The 13113-nt window shown below is 41.3% G+C and overlaps 1 protein-coding gene across 2 annotated transcripts in view; it reads left to right on the plus strand.

Annotated features, from left to right (window-relative positions):
* BRD8 (bromodomain containing 8) overlaps positions 1–13113 on the plus strand; it is a 34660-nt gene that overhangs the window by 5732 nt on the left and 15815 nt on the right. Inside the window, exons 3-15 of one of the 2 annotated variants that reach the window (XM_032336604.1) lie at positions 4270–4339; positions 5816–5865; positions 6075–6197; positions 6319–6399; positions 6957–7021; positions 7702–7838; positions 8374–8592; positions 8986–9130; positions 10022–10231; positions 10650–10930; positions 11279–11731; positions 12021–12114; positions 12316–12362. In XM_032336604.1, the coding sequence (XP_032192495.1) occupies positions 4270–4339; positions 5816–5865; positions 6075–6197; positions 6319–6399; positions 6957–7021; positions 7702–7838; positions 8374–8592; positions 8986–9130; positions 10022–10231; positions 10650–10930; positions 11279–11731; positions 12021–12114; positions 12316–12362 (1975 nt within the window). The remainder of the gene's footprint in view (positions 1–4269; positions 4340–5815; positions 5866–6074; positions 6198–6318; positions 6400–6956; positions 7022–7701; positions 7839–8373; positions 8593–8985; positions 9131–10021; positions 10232–10649; positions 10931–11278; positions 11732–12020; positions 12115–12315; positions 12363–13113) is intronic. The other variant, XM_032336605.1, reaches the window with a different exon arrangement.

The following is a 13113-nucleotide window of genomic DNA, read 5'->3' on the forward strand; positions in this document are numbered from 1 at the left end:
AAATTTTAGAGAGTGAGTGAGTGGAGGAGGGGCAGAGGAAGAGGGAATGAGACATGCAGACTCACTCCTCTGCTGGGCATGGAGCCCCACGGCGTTCAGTCTCACAAACCTGAGATCATGACCTGAACTGAAATCAAGAGTTGGGCACTTAACCGACCGACCGAGCCACCTAGGTGCCCCAAAACTTGGATTTTTTTTTTTTTTAAAGATTTTATTTATTTATTCGAATCACAGGTAGGCAGAGAGGCAGGCAGAGAGAAGGGGGGAAGCAGGCTCCCTGCTGAGCAGAGAGCCCAATGCGATGCGGGGCTCACGATCCCTGACAGGATCATGACCTGAGCTGGAGGCAGAGACTTAACTCATTAAGCCACCCAGGCACCCTGATATTTTAAATTGTTTTTCTTTTCTGAGGAGGTACTAAGTCAGAAGGTTCAAAATGGTACACAATGTCTTCTGTCACTGTAGTTCATCTCCCAGTGTTAGCATTTTCTTAGAGTTTCATTTACTTGTGTTTCTCCAATATTAATTTTTATATACATGAATAAGTGTTTTTTTTCTCCCTCTACTTTATTAACATAAATGGTTTAATACTATACATACTATTATTTTTTTTAAGATTTTATTTATTTACTTGACAGAAAGAGAGATCACAAGTAGCAGAGAGGCAGAGAGAGGGAGGGGGAAAGCAGGCTCCCTGCTGAGCAGAGAGCCTGATGCAGGGCTCGATCCCAGGACCCTGAGATCATGACCTGAGCCGAAGGCAGAGGCTTAACCGACTGAGCCACCCAGGCGCCGCTATACGTACTGTTCTTGCTGCTGCTTCTCTTTTTTAATTTAACTTAATATATGAAGCTCTCATTCCTTTTTTTAAAGGGAGCTACATGGTATTGATACAGATAAACTATAATTTATTTGACTGGTACTCTTTTTTTAAAAAAAAATTTTTATTTTTTATTTTTTTATTATTATTATTTTTAAAGATTTTATTTATTTACTTGAGAGAGAGACAGTGAGAGAGAGCATGAACGAGGAGAAGGTCAGAGAGAGAAGCAGACTCCCCATGGAGCTGGGAGTCCGATGCGGGACTCGATCCCGGTACTCCAGGATCATGACCTGAGCCGAAGGCAGTCTTCCAACCAACTGAGCCACCCAGGCGTCCCTATTTTTTATTTATTAAATTTTGTTTGTCAGAAAGAGTGAGAGAGCATGAGGAAGCAGCAGGCAAAGGGAGAGTCAGGCTCCCTACTGAGCAAGGAGCCCATTTCGGGACTTGATCCCAGGACCCTGGGATCACAACCTGAGTCAAAGGCAGACACTTAGCCAACTGAGCCACCCAGGTGTTCCTGGTATTCTTTTTTATTTACTTATTTTTTTAAACTGGTACTCAAGGGGTGCTTGGGTGGCTCAGTTGGGGAAGCATCTGCCTTTGGCTCTGGTCATGATCCCAGAATCTTGGGATCCAGCCTGCATCGGGCTCCCCTGCTCTGGGAGAGCCTGCTTTTCCCTTCCCCTCTTCCGTTCCCCTTGCTGTAAACTCGCTTGCGCTGTGCTCTCTTTCTTTCTAATAAATAAAATCTTTAAAAAATAAAAAAAACAAACCAGTACTGTATTGATGGACATTTGCTAATACAGATACAACCTTGCATAGTTATTTATTAACTGAAAGCAGAATTACTGGGTCAAAGAATGTAGGTGTTCATAGAGTTTGATAAATATTTCAGATTGTCTACTCTGAGATTCTTTCGATTTATATTCCCATCGGTAATGTATCAGAATGCCCCTTTTTCTATGTCCTGGTTGTTAGATATTTTTGATGTTTGACAGTATTATAAAAGGTGAGAAATCTCATGTTTTGCATTTACATTAATCTTAATGACGAGTGAGGTTGAATATCTTCGTGTGTTAAAGAGCCACTTGTATTTCTTTTTTTGTAAACTGCTTTTTCCCATTTTTCTGTTTATTAGTCTTTCTCTGTAATTGGGGGAAGGACTCCTTACATATTAGGGAGATGAGCCATTTGTTTGAGCTATGAGATAGTTTTTTTTTAAACCAGTGTGTCATTTGGCTTTATTTATGGTACCATTTTTACCTTAAGACTTCTAAAATGTAGCTTATTAATTTTTTATATTTTTTTAAGGCTTTATTTATTTACTTGATAGTGGGAGAGAGAAAGAGAGCACCTGCTCGTGTGTGTGCACAGGCAGAAGGAGCAGCAGACGGAGAGGGAGAAGCAGGCTCTCCACTGAACAGGGAGCTCTATGTGGGACTTGATTCCAAAACCCTGGAATCATGACCTGAGCTGAAGGCACATGCTTAATGACTGAGCCACCCAGGTGGCCCTAATTTTTTTAACAGTTCCTAGATTTTTTTTGCCCTATTTAGAAAGTTCTACTTTAGTTTGAGATTATAAAATAATTCTCTGATTTCTTCTAATACTTTCATGGTAAAATTTTAAAAAAATATTCAAATTATTGATTCATTTGGGGCTTTTCTTGGTCTAAGGTGTAAATTATGGATCAAACTTTATTTTTTGCTAATAGTATCCATAGAACTGTTGAACTTTTAAAGGAAAAGAGTTGGGGCGCCTGGGTGGCTCAATTGGTTAAGCTGCTGCCTTCGGCTTCGTCATGATCCGAGGGTTGTGGGATTGAGTCCCGAATCAGGCTGCTTAGTGGGGAGCCTGCTTCTCTCTGCCTCTGCCTACCTCTCTGCTTGTGCTCTGTCTCTCTCTGATGAATAAATAAATAAAATCTTAAAAAAAAAAGGAAAAGAGCTGTGTGATACCTTTATCTCAACACAGATATTAAAAACTTTTTTCTTTTTAAAGTTAACCTAGTTTTTCGGGGCATGTGGGTGGCTCAGTTGGTTAAGCACCTGGCTAAGGTCATGGTCTCGGAGTCCTGGAATAGAGCCCCACATCGGGCTCCCTGCTCAGCAAGGAGCCTGCTTCTCCCTCTCCCTCTACTCCTTCCCCTAGCTCATGTGTGCACTCTTTCTCTCAAATAAATCAGTAGAGTCTTTGAAAATACATTTAAAAAGTAAAGTTAGGTAGTCTTTCAACCAAGAGAAGTGTGAGAATAAAATAGAGAATCCCTGTACCCAGACTAGATTTAACAATCTTAATATTTTGTCATGTTTTCTTTGGATCTTTTGGATCTTTTTCAAGACTTTAAAATTTTATTTATTAGAGAGCATGTATGAGCAGAGAGAGGAGAATCTCAAACAGGTTCTGAGCTTAGCGGAGGGCTTAATCTCAGATCCCTCAGACCATGACCTGAGATGAAATCGAGTTGGATGCACTACCAACTGAGCCACCCAGTTGTCCTTCTTTGGATCTTTTTAAAGAAATAAACATAGATACAGTTAAAGCCCTACACTCTTCCTTGATCCTGTTCTAGTCCTGTTTTTATTTTTACAAATTTTTAAAAGGTTGTATGATTGCATCATAGTAGAAAGTTGTGTCTTTTTTTTTTCAGTATATATTTTCATTTTACCACATATATTTCGTAATTATTTTTATGGTCTATTTAGTATTTTATAGAGGTGAAATGCCATAAGTTAAATATCCCCTGCAGGCATTTAGGAAAAACTTAACTGTTTGTTGTTTGATCAAGTCTGTATGGTGCTTTCTTCTTGGTACGTGCTTCTTTGTTAGATTATTATTTTAATAATATATTCCTAGGAGTTGTGTTAGTGGATCAAAAGATAACTTTTTAGTCTGGATACATTACAAATTGTTTTTCAAAAGACACATCTCTTTCAAAAGGACCAAAATCAACATAAAAATACTTGCCCAAATGCACAGAAATGATAATGTACAAGGTTCTAATACCTTCACTTCACTCAGGAAATATATCACCTAGGAAAACTGTTTGGCAATGATACTTTCCCTCTAAATGAAATTTTTTTTTTTAATTTGCAAGAGAGAAAGCACACAAGCCGGGGAAGGGTGGGGGAAAAAGCAGGCTCCCCACTAAGCAAGGGGTGTGCGATGCGGGACTTGATCCCAGGATACTGGGATCACGACCTGCGCTAAAGGCAGGCGTTTTAACCAACTGAGCCACCCAGGGCCCCCCCCCCCCCCCGCCCCGCCAAATAAATTTTAAGTGGTTGTGTCATTTTCCATAGTCACATATTTTAGAATACTTCCTGGTGGCAGTTTATCGTTCTAAATTTTGTGCTCCAAACCTTGAACTCTTAGCATACCTCCCCCCCACCACCCTTTTTTCCCCATTTCATGTGTAATAATGGTTTTCTCATTTTGCGTAGGGTGTCAGTTAGCAGAGCAATCAAGCCATTTGCAGAACCTGGACGCCCTCCAGACTGGTTCTCTCAAAAAGTAAGTTCCCAAACAAGTGCTCTTTTAGAGCAGTCTTTTTTTTTTTAAAGATTTTGTTTATTTATTTGACACAGAGAGAGATCACAAGTAGGCAGAGAGGCAGGCAGAGAGAGGGGGGAAGCAGGCTCCCTGCTGAGCAGAGAGCCCGATTCCGGGCTTGATCCCAGGACACTGGGATCATGACCTGAGCCAAAGGCAGAGGCTTAACCCACTGAGTCACCCAGGCGCTCCTAGAGCAGACTTAAGAAATGTGAAGTGAGTTTCCTTCTGGGCCCTGCCCTTTAATTGTAAGGCTTTAATGCCATGAAGAGATAGCATAGTTGAGAATACCTTTTCATTTTTCCCACTGTTTGCCAGTTTTTTCATGTGTGTTCATATTACAGACTTTCTTATCTGTGTAACATAATATGTACAAGGCTAAGCTTGGGAGTTAGAATATCTGGGTTTAAAATGACTTCAGTTAGAGTCTTTGGACCATGATTTTCAGTTTTCTCATTTGTAAAATAGACAAAAGTTGCTTCAGGATTGTTGTAAAGTTTTAGTTGAGGTAATACCTATAAAGCATTTAGCACAGTGCTTTGCATATGGTAATTACTCAGTAGATACTAACTATCAATATTGGGTGTTGGGTTGTTTTTCCCCAAATATATGAATTCTAGGTCAGAAGACTCCCTTTTCTGTGTCCTGGTATTTAGGATTTTTTTTTACGATTTTATTTATTTGGGAGAGAGAGTATGAGAGAGTGAGTTCGCAGTCAGGGTGGAGGGATAGAGGGAGAAGCAGACTCTTTGCTGAGCAGGAAGCCCAGACCCTGTCCCAGGACTCTGGGATCATAACCTGGGCTGAAGGCAGATCTTTAACCAACTGAACCACCCAAGCACCGCCCGGTATTGTGTATTTTTTTTTTTTTTTTTTTTAAAGATTTATTTATTTGACAGAGAGAAAGCACGAGTAGGCAGAGGGAGAGAGAGAGAGAGAGAGAGAAGCAGGCTCCCTGCTGAACAGAGAGCCCGATGTGGGGCTTGATCCCAGGACCCTGAGACCATGACCTGAGCTGAAGTCAGAGGCTTAACCCACTGAGCCACACAGGTGCCCCGGTATTGTGTATTTTTGACTGATGTGACTGCAGAGTAATTTGCCCTCCTAGAAACCACTCATATCCTTTTTTTTTTTTTTTTAAGATTTTATTTATTTATTTGACAGAGATCACAAGTAGGCAGAGAGGCAGGCAGAGAGAGAGAGGGAGGGAAGCAGGTTCCCTGCTGGACAGAGAGTTTGATGCGGGGCTCAATCCCAGGACCCTGGGATCATGACCTGAGCTGAAGGCAGAGGCTTTAACCCACTGAGCCACCCAGGCACCCCAGAAGCCACTCATATCTTAATAGAGATCTCTCTAAGTCTTAGTCTGATATGGTAAAACTTTGAAAGTTGCTTCTTTCTAGGCTTGCTCATCATATTTTTACTTTTTTTCCATAGCATTGTGCTTCCCAGTACTCAGAGCTTCTAGAGACCACTGAGACCCCAAAGTGAGTACAAAGCCAGACATTCAAGCTACGTCTCTTTAGTGGAAAGTGTCCACTGTGGAAGTCTGCTTTATATCTATTAACATTACTGGGTGATTAAAAAATAGAGCAGAAGTTATCTATGGTTAAAAGGTGGAGAGACTCAAAGAAAGCAGTTGGGAGTGGGAATAGATGTTCTTCTATTAAAATACTTGTTTTTAAATTTTCTACAGACGGAAACGGGGTGAAAAAGGAGAAGTGGTTGAAACCGTTGAAGATGTCATTGTTAGGAAATTGACTGCTGAACGAGTTGAGGAGCTAAAGAAAGTGATAAAGGAAACCCAAGAAAAATATAGGTACTTATCAGAGAGAAAATATGAAGTGGTTGGGAGAGACTAAAGGTGCTGAGTTCTTATACCGGTCAGAATTTTTTAAGTAGTAGACTGAAAATCCCAGTTAACTTACTTCTCTTTCTAGACGGCTGAAAAGAGATGCAGAACTAATTCAAGCTGGGCACATGGACAGCAGACTGGATGAGCTTTGCAATGACATTGTGATGTGGGTTATATTGTTCTTCCTTTTGTACACATCTCTCTCGTTTTATCCTGTTTTCACCTCAAGTAATCTGGCTTATCTACTCCATCTGCCACCCCTTTAGATTTGAGTGATTCTGGAAGGGAGAAGCTGCAGAGTGGCCTAGTAGCTGGGAGGGGGTAGTGAGTTGTAGAAGGTAATGTGATGGAATATTTCAACATGAGGCCATAACTTAGTTTTAACTTGAAAAGTGCTTTAGTTTGCCTATGAAGAGCTGGTAGTTAGGGAGTACACTAAAAATTTTCCCATTTTATGGGTGCCTGGTTGGCCAGTCAGAGCATGTGACTCTTGATCTTGAGGGTGTGGGTTTGAGCCCCACATTGGGTGTAGAGATTACCTAAAAGTAAAATCTCAAAAAAAATTGTAAAAAAACATACCCTGTTATGCTACTAAGGATTCTTTTTTAGGCCTTTCCTTCAGAAAGTGCTAGCCTGGCAGAGAATTTCCTTGTGAGGGTAGGGTACTGTGACCTACAGAGGAACTAGAGCTGGCTAGGATCTTACTCTTACTTCTCTCTTTAGGAAGAAGAAATTGGAGGAAGAGGAGGCGGAAGTAAAGAGGAAGGCTACAGATGCTGCATATCAGGGTAAACCAAACCTTGTGACTCTGTTTAACCATTAACTATAGGATACTGCATGGTGGTAACAGCTGAAGACTAACATTGTAAGATAGAATCCACTGATGCTTATTTACTTGTATACTTTTCTGTATCCTCTTCTCTTTTACCAGAGTAAAAACATCCCTTTTTATTCAGGAAGAAACTCTTGGAAAATGATTTCTGCTCAGTTATCACTAGACTTTGGGTCATTTTAGGACACAAAGGCTTAAAATAAATGTTGAACATTATTAAGTTTTTAGAATTCAGAGTCCTGTAAGATTAGGAATAGCCCACTCTTTGGATAAGAACTTAAGCATTTGTAGGTCTAGGAATACATGCTTTGAGCCAGTGAGGTCTTTCCCTCTTGTAAAAGCAGAAACCTAATAACTTGTCAAAGAGGTTATTGAGGGATGTTTGAACCACTTTGCTATCTCAGGACCTTTGAGATAGTGTAGTGAGTTTGCTTATTGTGAGAATTAAGCTTTGGAAAAATGAATCTAAGAAGTTACCTGTCTCCCAGAAGTGTTAAAGATTTCTAATCCAGACTCATAATGCAGCTTTAATTATGCAACATCCCCATTTGTCCTTTATTATAATAGAGCAGAGTAGTGTCTGCTTTCATTTATTTAATCTTAAAGACTAAGTAATTGTTGGCTTTTATGTTCTAGCTCGTCAAGCAGTAAAAACACCCCCTCGGAGATTACCCACTGTGATGGTCCGCTCTCCTATAGATTCTGCCTCCCCAGGAGGTGATTATCCACTTGGAGACTTGACTGCAACCACTATGGAAGAGGCCACCTCTGGAGTGAGTATATTTTCATCTGCAGGAATTGATCAGCAAAGGGGCAATAAGCCAGCAGAGAACTAAGTGATGAGGAAACGACTTTTGGCCTAGAGTCATTTTCTTCTCTTGGTCTGAATGTGAAAGACTTAAAGTACCATGTTCTGTGCTCTAAGATAAGGATGGACCTAAAAACATTGAGCCTTGTGACCTTTTGGGAGATAGGTAAAATACGATGTTAAGAATTATTTGTAAGTAAACTAGTCTTAATAAAATTTCTGTGGAAGTAAGTTTTCTTGTAAATAGAATATTGGTAGTGGTTAAGCAGATTGTAAAAGACAGGTTGGGTGGAATGTTTGGGTCATTGTGGGTTTGAGTGGGTAGAAGAGAAAAAACTGTGGGGAAGAGTGGAGTGGCTGAGAGCAGGAGGGGTAGAGGGTTTCTGGGCAGTTTCACTCAGGACTAATAATGAAATAGTTAGATACACTAACCCATCCAGATTAGTAGGGAACCTTCCAGAGTTTGAGAAGTCAGATAAAGGTTCTCTGTTGTCTCTTAGGTAACCCCTGGGACTTTGCCGAGTACCCCAGTCACCTCGTTTCCTGGGATTCCTGACACCCTTCCTCCAGGCTCTGCACCCTTAGAAGCCCCCATGACCCCAGTAACAGATGATTCACCCCAGAAAAAGATGCTTGGACAGAAAGCAACTCCACCCCCCTCCCCTCTGCTGTCAGAGCTCTTGAAGAAGGGCAGCCTCCTGCCTACTAGCCCCAGACTGGTATGGAGACTTCTGTGGGTGTTTGAGAGCTGTGGTGATTTAGTACTTTGGAAGGGAGTGCCTGGGACCTAAAATGTGACATGGAAAAAAAAAAAGTTCAAAAGAGAAAGAGATCTCCTAATTAAATGTTAATTTAAAAAACAAAACCAGAAAAAACCAATAAGTTGATAGTATCCTTGGGTCCTGAGTTATCTGAAACCACAATTATTTCAGTTCTCTTCTCCAGAGAACTCTCGTCAAGTAACTTTTAAAAATTAGAGCTTCCCTTGGGTCTGAAATTACTCTCTTTGGATATTAACTTTATGAAGTTTGGTCAACTGCTGGAGCGTTTTTTGGGAAGTGGTAGTAAAGGAAAGCTTGAGTGTAGCCTTCACCTCTATTCTTCCCTGGTAGGTCAATGAGAGTGAAATGGCTGTGGCTTCTGGCCACTTGAACAGTACAGGTGTCCTCCTGGAGGTAGGCGGGGTTCTTCCCATGATACATGGTGGGGAAATGCAGCAAACACCCAACACTGTTGCGGCCTCCCCTGCTGCCTCAGGTAAGTCAATACCTTTTTGTTGCCCTCTTTACTTCGCAGATGTTGATCTTAGTGTTGACTGTCTTTGGTTTCTAGCCTTTAGTAGTAAGCAACCGTCAGTCGTAGATGTAAAGCCGAACTTTTTTTTGGTGCTCCTTCACCTGTTAAACCACGTAGTGCCCCAGATTGTAAATCCATTCTTATTTTCAAAGTACTGATAGCTTTGGATGACCACAGCATAGATATCAAAGAAAAGAGTGAAGTTAGTAGTAAAACTGCTTCCCTGGGGCTTGTGAAATTATGGAAAAGTGCTAGAGATACCTGAGGTTATAGGACAGGGGATTGAGATTTGAAGCCAGAGAACTGGATTTAGTGTCAAGCCTGCCGCATACTGATTTTGTGGCCTTGGGTAGATGATTTAACTCATGAAGCTCAGTTTCCTCTTTTATTAATTGCAGTGTGTGTACTTCATAAGGATGTCATGAGAATTAAGTGAGATAGAGATAGATAAAGTAAAGCAAGAAAAAACTTGACAAAATATCAAACCTTAGATAGGGATATTTGAATGGTATTGGATTTGGGTGATTTATGACATGCTTAATTGCAGAAGTGACAGTTTTATTCATACCAATTTTTCATGGTTTTGTTGTTACTGTTTAATTTTTTTCTGGGAAAAAAGTTACCACCTATTTTTGACAAACTGTGTGTTCTAGTGCTTTGGGTCATTCCTAACTTGGAAGAAGATCTTTATTAGTAAGGCTGGGAAAAGTAAGGGTATAGATAATCTTATTCAACAGAGAAGTTTCTTTTCATTCTTTGAGACTAAAAATTTTCTTGGTTGAGTCTTAAAGTGGCTATTGCTTCTTGTTCATGTGCTTTCCTCTTACCTCGTTTTATGTACCTCTTTGTTAGGTGCTCCCACTCTTTCCCGGCTTTTAGAAGCTGGTCCTACACAGTTCACCACTCCTCTCGCTTCCTTCACTACTGTTGCCAGTGAACCTCCAGTTAAACTTGTGCCACCCCCTGTAGAGTCTGTGTCTCAGGCTACCATTGTCATGATGCCTGCGCTGCCAGCACCATCCTCTGCTCCGGATGTCTCCACTCCTGAGAGTGTAGCTCCAGGTGCGTCCTTGACCTGCGCCCTGAGCAGCCACTAGGTCCAGAATTCCTTCTCGAGCTTCAGTTAGAGAGAGCAGACCCAAGAGCATCAACTCCAATTCAGTGCTTCTGTTCTGTTCTCCATGGACACATACCATCTTTATCCTTAGAAAACAAGAATTTGAGAAGATGTGGGTGGGCACTTACGTGTTGGGGGAAAGGGCTAAGTGTATAAATATGAGTGGGCTTAAGAACATGTTCTCACCCTACTTTCTAGATAAAACTGGGGTCAAGAAAACATACAAAGATGTCGATCTAAGATTACTTTTTCTGAGCTTAAGTGTATGGGTGCTTGACATCTGTATGTAGCCTTGGTTGGTCTCAAGGTAGTCACTTGGTATCAAATAAGGTTCTGAAATGTTTTTCTCTTCCTATTATTCAGTGAGTCAGCCTGACACTTGTGTCCCCATGGAGGCTGTGGGGGACCCACATACTGTGACTGTTTCCATGGATAGCAGTGAAATCTCCATGATCATCAATTCTATCAAAGAAGAGTGTTTCCGATCAGGGGTAGCAGAGGCCCCTGGGGGATCAAAGGCTCCCAGTATAGATGGGAAGGAAGATTTAGATCTGGCTGAGAAGATGGATATTGCTGTGTCCTACACAGGTGAAGAGCTGGACTTTGAGACTGTTGGAGACATTATTGCCATCATTGAGGACAAGGTAAGTACTTCACAAAGCCCAAAAGAATCTCTCATGAGTCCTACATAGGCTTCCCTCTTCAGCCTCTCCTTACTTCTTATAGTAAGAATTAAATAAACAACCAGTTCTGTTTCTGCCCGTCTCTATCTCCTTAGTCCTAAAGCCCTTTGTTGCTCACATGAGTCATCTGCCCAGCTATCCTGATGTTACTGGTTTGTTCAGGACAGGAACCTTTCCATTGGTTACTTCTACTATATGGAGAAGATGGAGAGAGAAGCTACAGATTGAGGCCATCTCATTTGGTGCTAACAGAATTGAGGGACTTGGGCTTATTTCTGTGAATTCAACAGTGTGTGTATTATGGGACAGGTGGATGATCATCCTGAAGTGCTGGATGTGGCAGCAGTAGAAGCGGCGCTGTCGTTCTGTGAAGAGAATGATGATCCCCAGTCCCTGCCTGGCCCCTGGGAGCACCCTATCCAGCAGGAGCGGGACAAGCCAGTATCTCTGCCTGCACCAGAGATGACAGTAAAGCAGGAAAGGCTGGACTTTGAGGAAACGGAAAACAAAGGAATCCACGAACTGGTAGACATCAGGGAGCCCAGTGTTGAGATTAAAATGGAACCTGCAGAATCAGAACAAGGCATCTCAGGTCCAGAAATAGTAGCTGGAGTTGTTCCAGCCACAAGTATGGAGCCACCAGAACTCAGGAGTCAGGACTTAGATGAGGAACCCAGAAGTATTGCCACTGGAGAGATTGTTGAAGCTGATGTTCCCAGTGGGAAAGGCGATGAGACTCCACTTACAACTGTGAAGACAGAGGTATTTAAAATCAGGGGCTGGGAGGATGGAGGGTTATACCTTAGGTAAGAAGTGACTGTTCAGGCTTTCCTCTTGAGTTCCTGAATTTTCACATGGTTGATGTGTCCATAGCCCACAGGTATGATTATTGCTACATATGCTTATCCTGTTCCTTGTAAGGTAACCATTAGATTCCTGTTATATGAGTAGGACTTAGAATTTCTTCTGTAGTCTCATCATTGAAAAATAAACTTGTGTCAGCTGAAGTGATCTATCAGTAATTAGAGTATTTATTCTTTTTGGTCTTCAGGCATCTCCTGAAAGCATGTTGTCTCCATCACATGGCTCCAATCCCATCGAAGATCCTTTAGAGGCAGAGACTCAGCACAAGTTTGAAATGTCAGGTAAATAGTAAGGCCAGGAATTCTGTACTCTGTAACTAACTTGAAATCCTTTGCTTTGGCTTCTGAGGGATTGTGGGTTGTGGGCAAGTAGAGGAGGTAGAATAGGTCAGCATGGAAAGGAGAGCTGCAGGGGATTATTGTCCATAGGAAGGGGAAGGCTAAGGTGGAAAAAACTTCAGGTAGTCTTTCTCTCCTCTGCAGACTCATTGAAAGAAGAATCAGGGACTATTTTTGGAAGCCAGATAAAGGTATTTCAGACTTTTCTTTATTCCTCTTGCTGTGTGACTAGATTTCCCGATAGCACTACCTTTTTAATGAAATACAGTAAACATACATCTTACTCTCTGAGATGAGACTGGTTAAGGAGTTGCATGGGGAAAAGTTGCAGTGGATAGTTGGGCATACTGGCAGTACTGTGGCCACATGTGCTTCCCATCTGAAAGAGTTTGTGAACATCACACAGAGCTTTCTTTTGCACATAATGCATAATGAAGCTTTGATACTTCCAGAGTGATTTGGAGTAAATAGGGATGCCAGAGTCAGGGAGAACATGTAAGAAATCAGATTATTAGTTACACTGTCCAAAGAAAATTATCCAGAATTTTCTTTTTAGAATTACTAAAGTGGTAGTAACAAACAGATTTAAAGTAATGCGATGTGAGCTTGCTCCATCAGAGGAGACACAAAATAAAAACTATTTTTGATAACTTTGTATCCAGGGTCAGAATTCCTCTCAAGAGCAAGGGGAAAGAAGGAACGCCTCTTAGCTTAGTCTTAAGTAAGTAGCTTTTTTTTTTCTTCCTTTTAAAAAGATCCTGGGTCTTATTCTTTGTCCAGGTTCTGTATTACTTGATCAGTGAGTGTACGTAGATGGTAGTATAAGTGATAGAGGGCTCAGTCAGGAAACAGTGTGAGGCCGTTTTCTAGAACTGATCTAACCCAAAAGATCATGTTTAAAGATGCTTTGCTGGATAGCTTTGCTTGCTTTTGTTGACCGGA

The sequence above is a fragment of the Mustela erminea genome, chromosome 3, assembly GCF_009829155.1.
Source record: "Mustela erminea isolate mMusErm1 chromosome 3, mMusErm1.Pri, whole genome shotgun sequence".
In the NCBI taxonomy this organism is placed as follows: domain Eukaryota; kingdom Metazoa; phylum Chordata; class Mammalia; order Carnivora; family Mustelidae; genus Mustela; species Mustela erminea.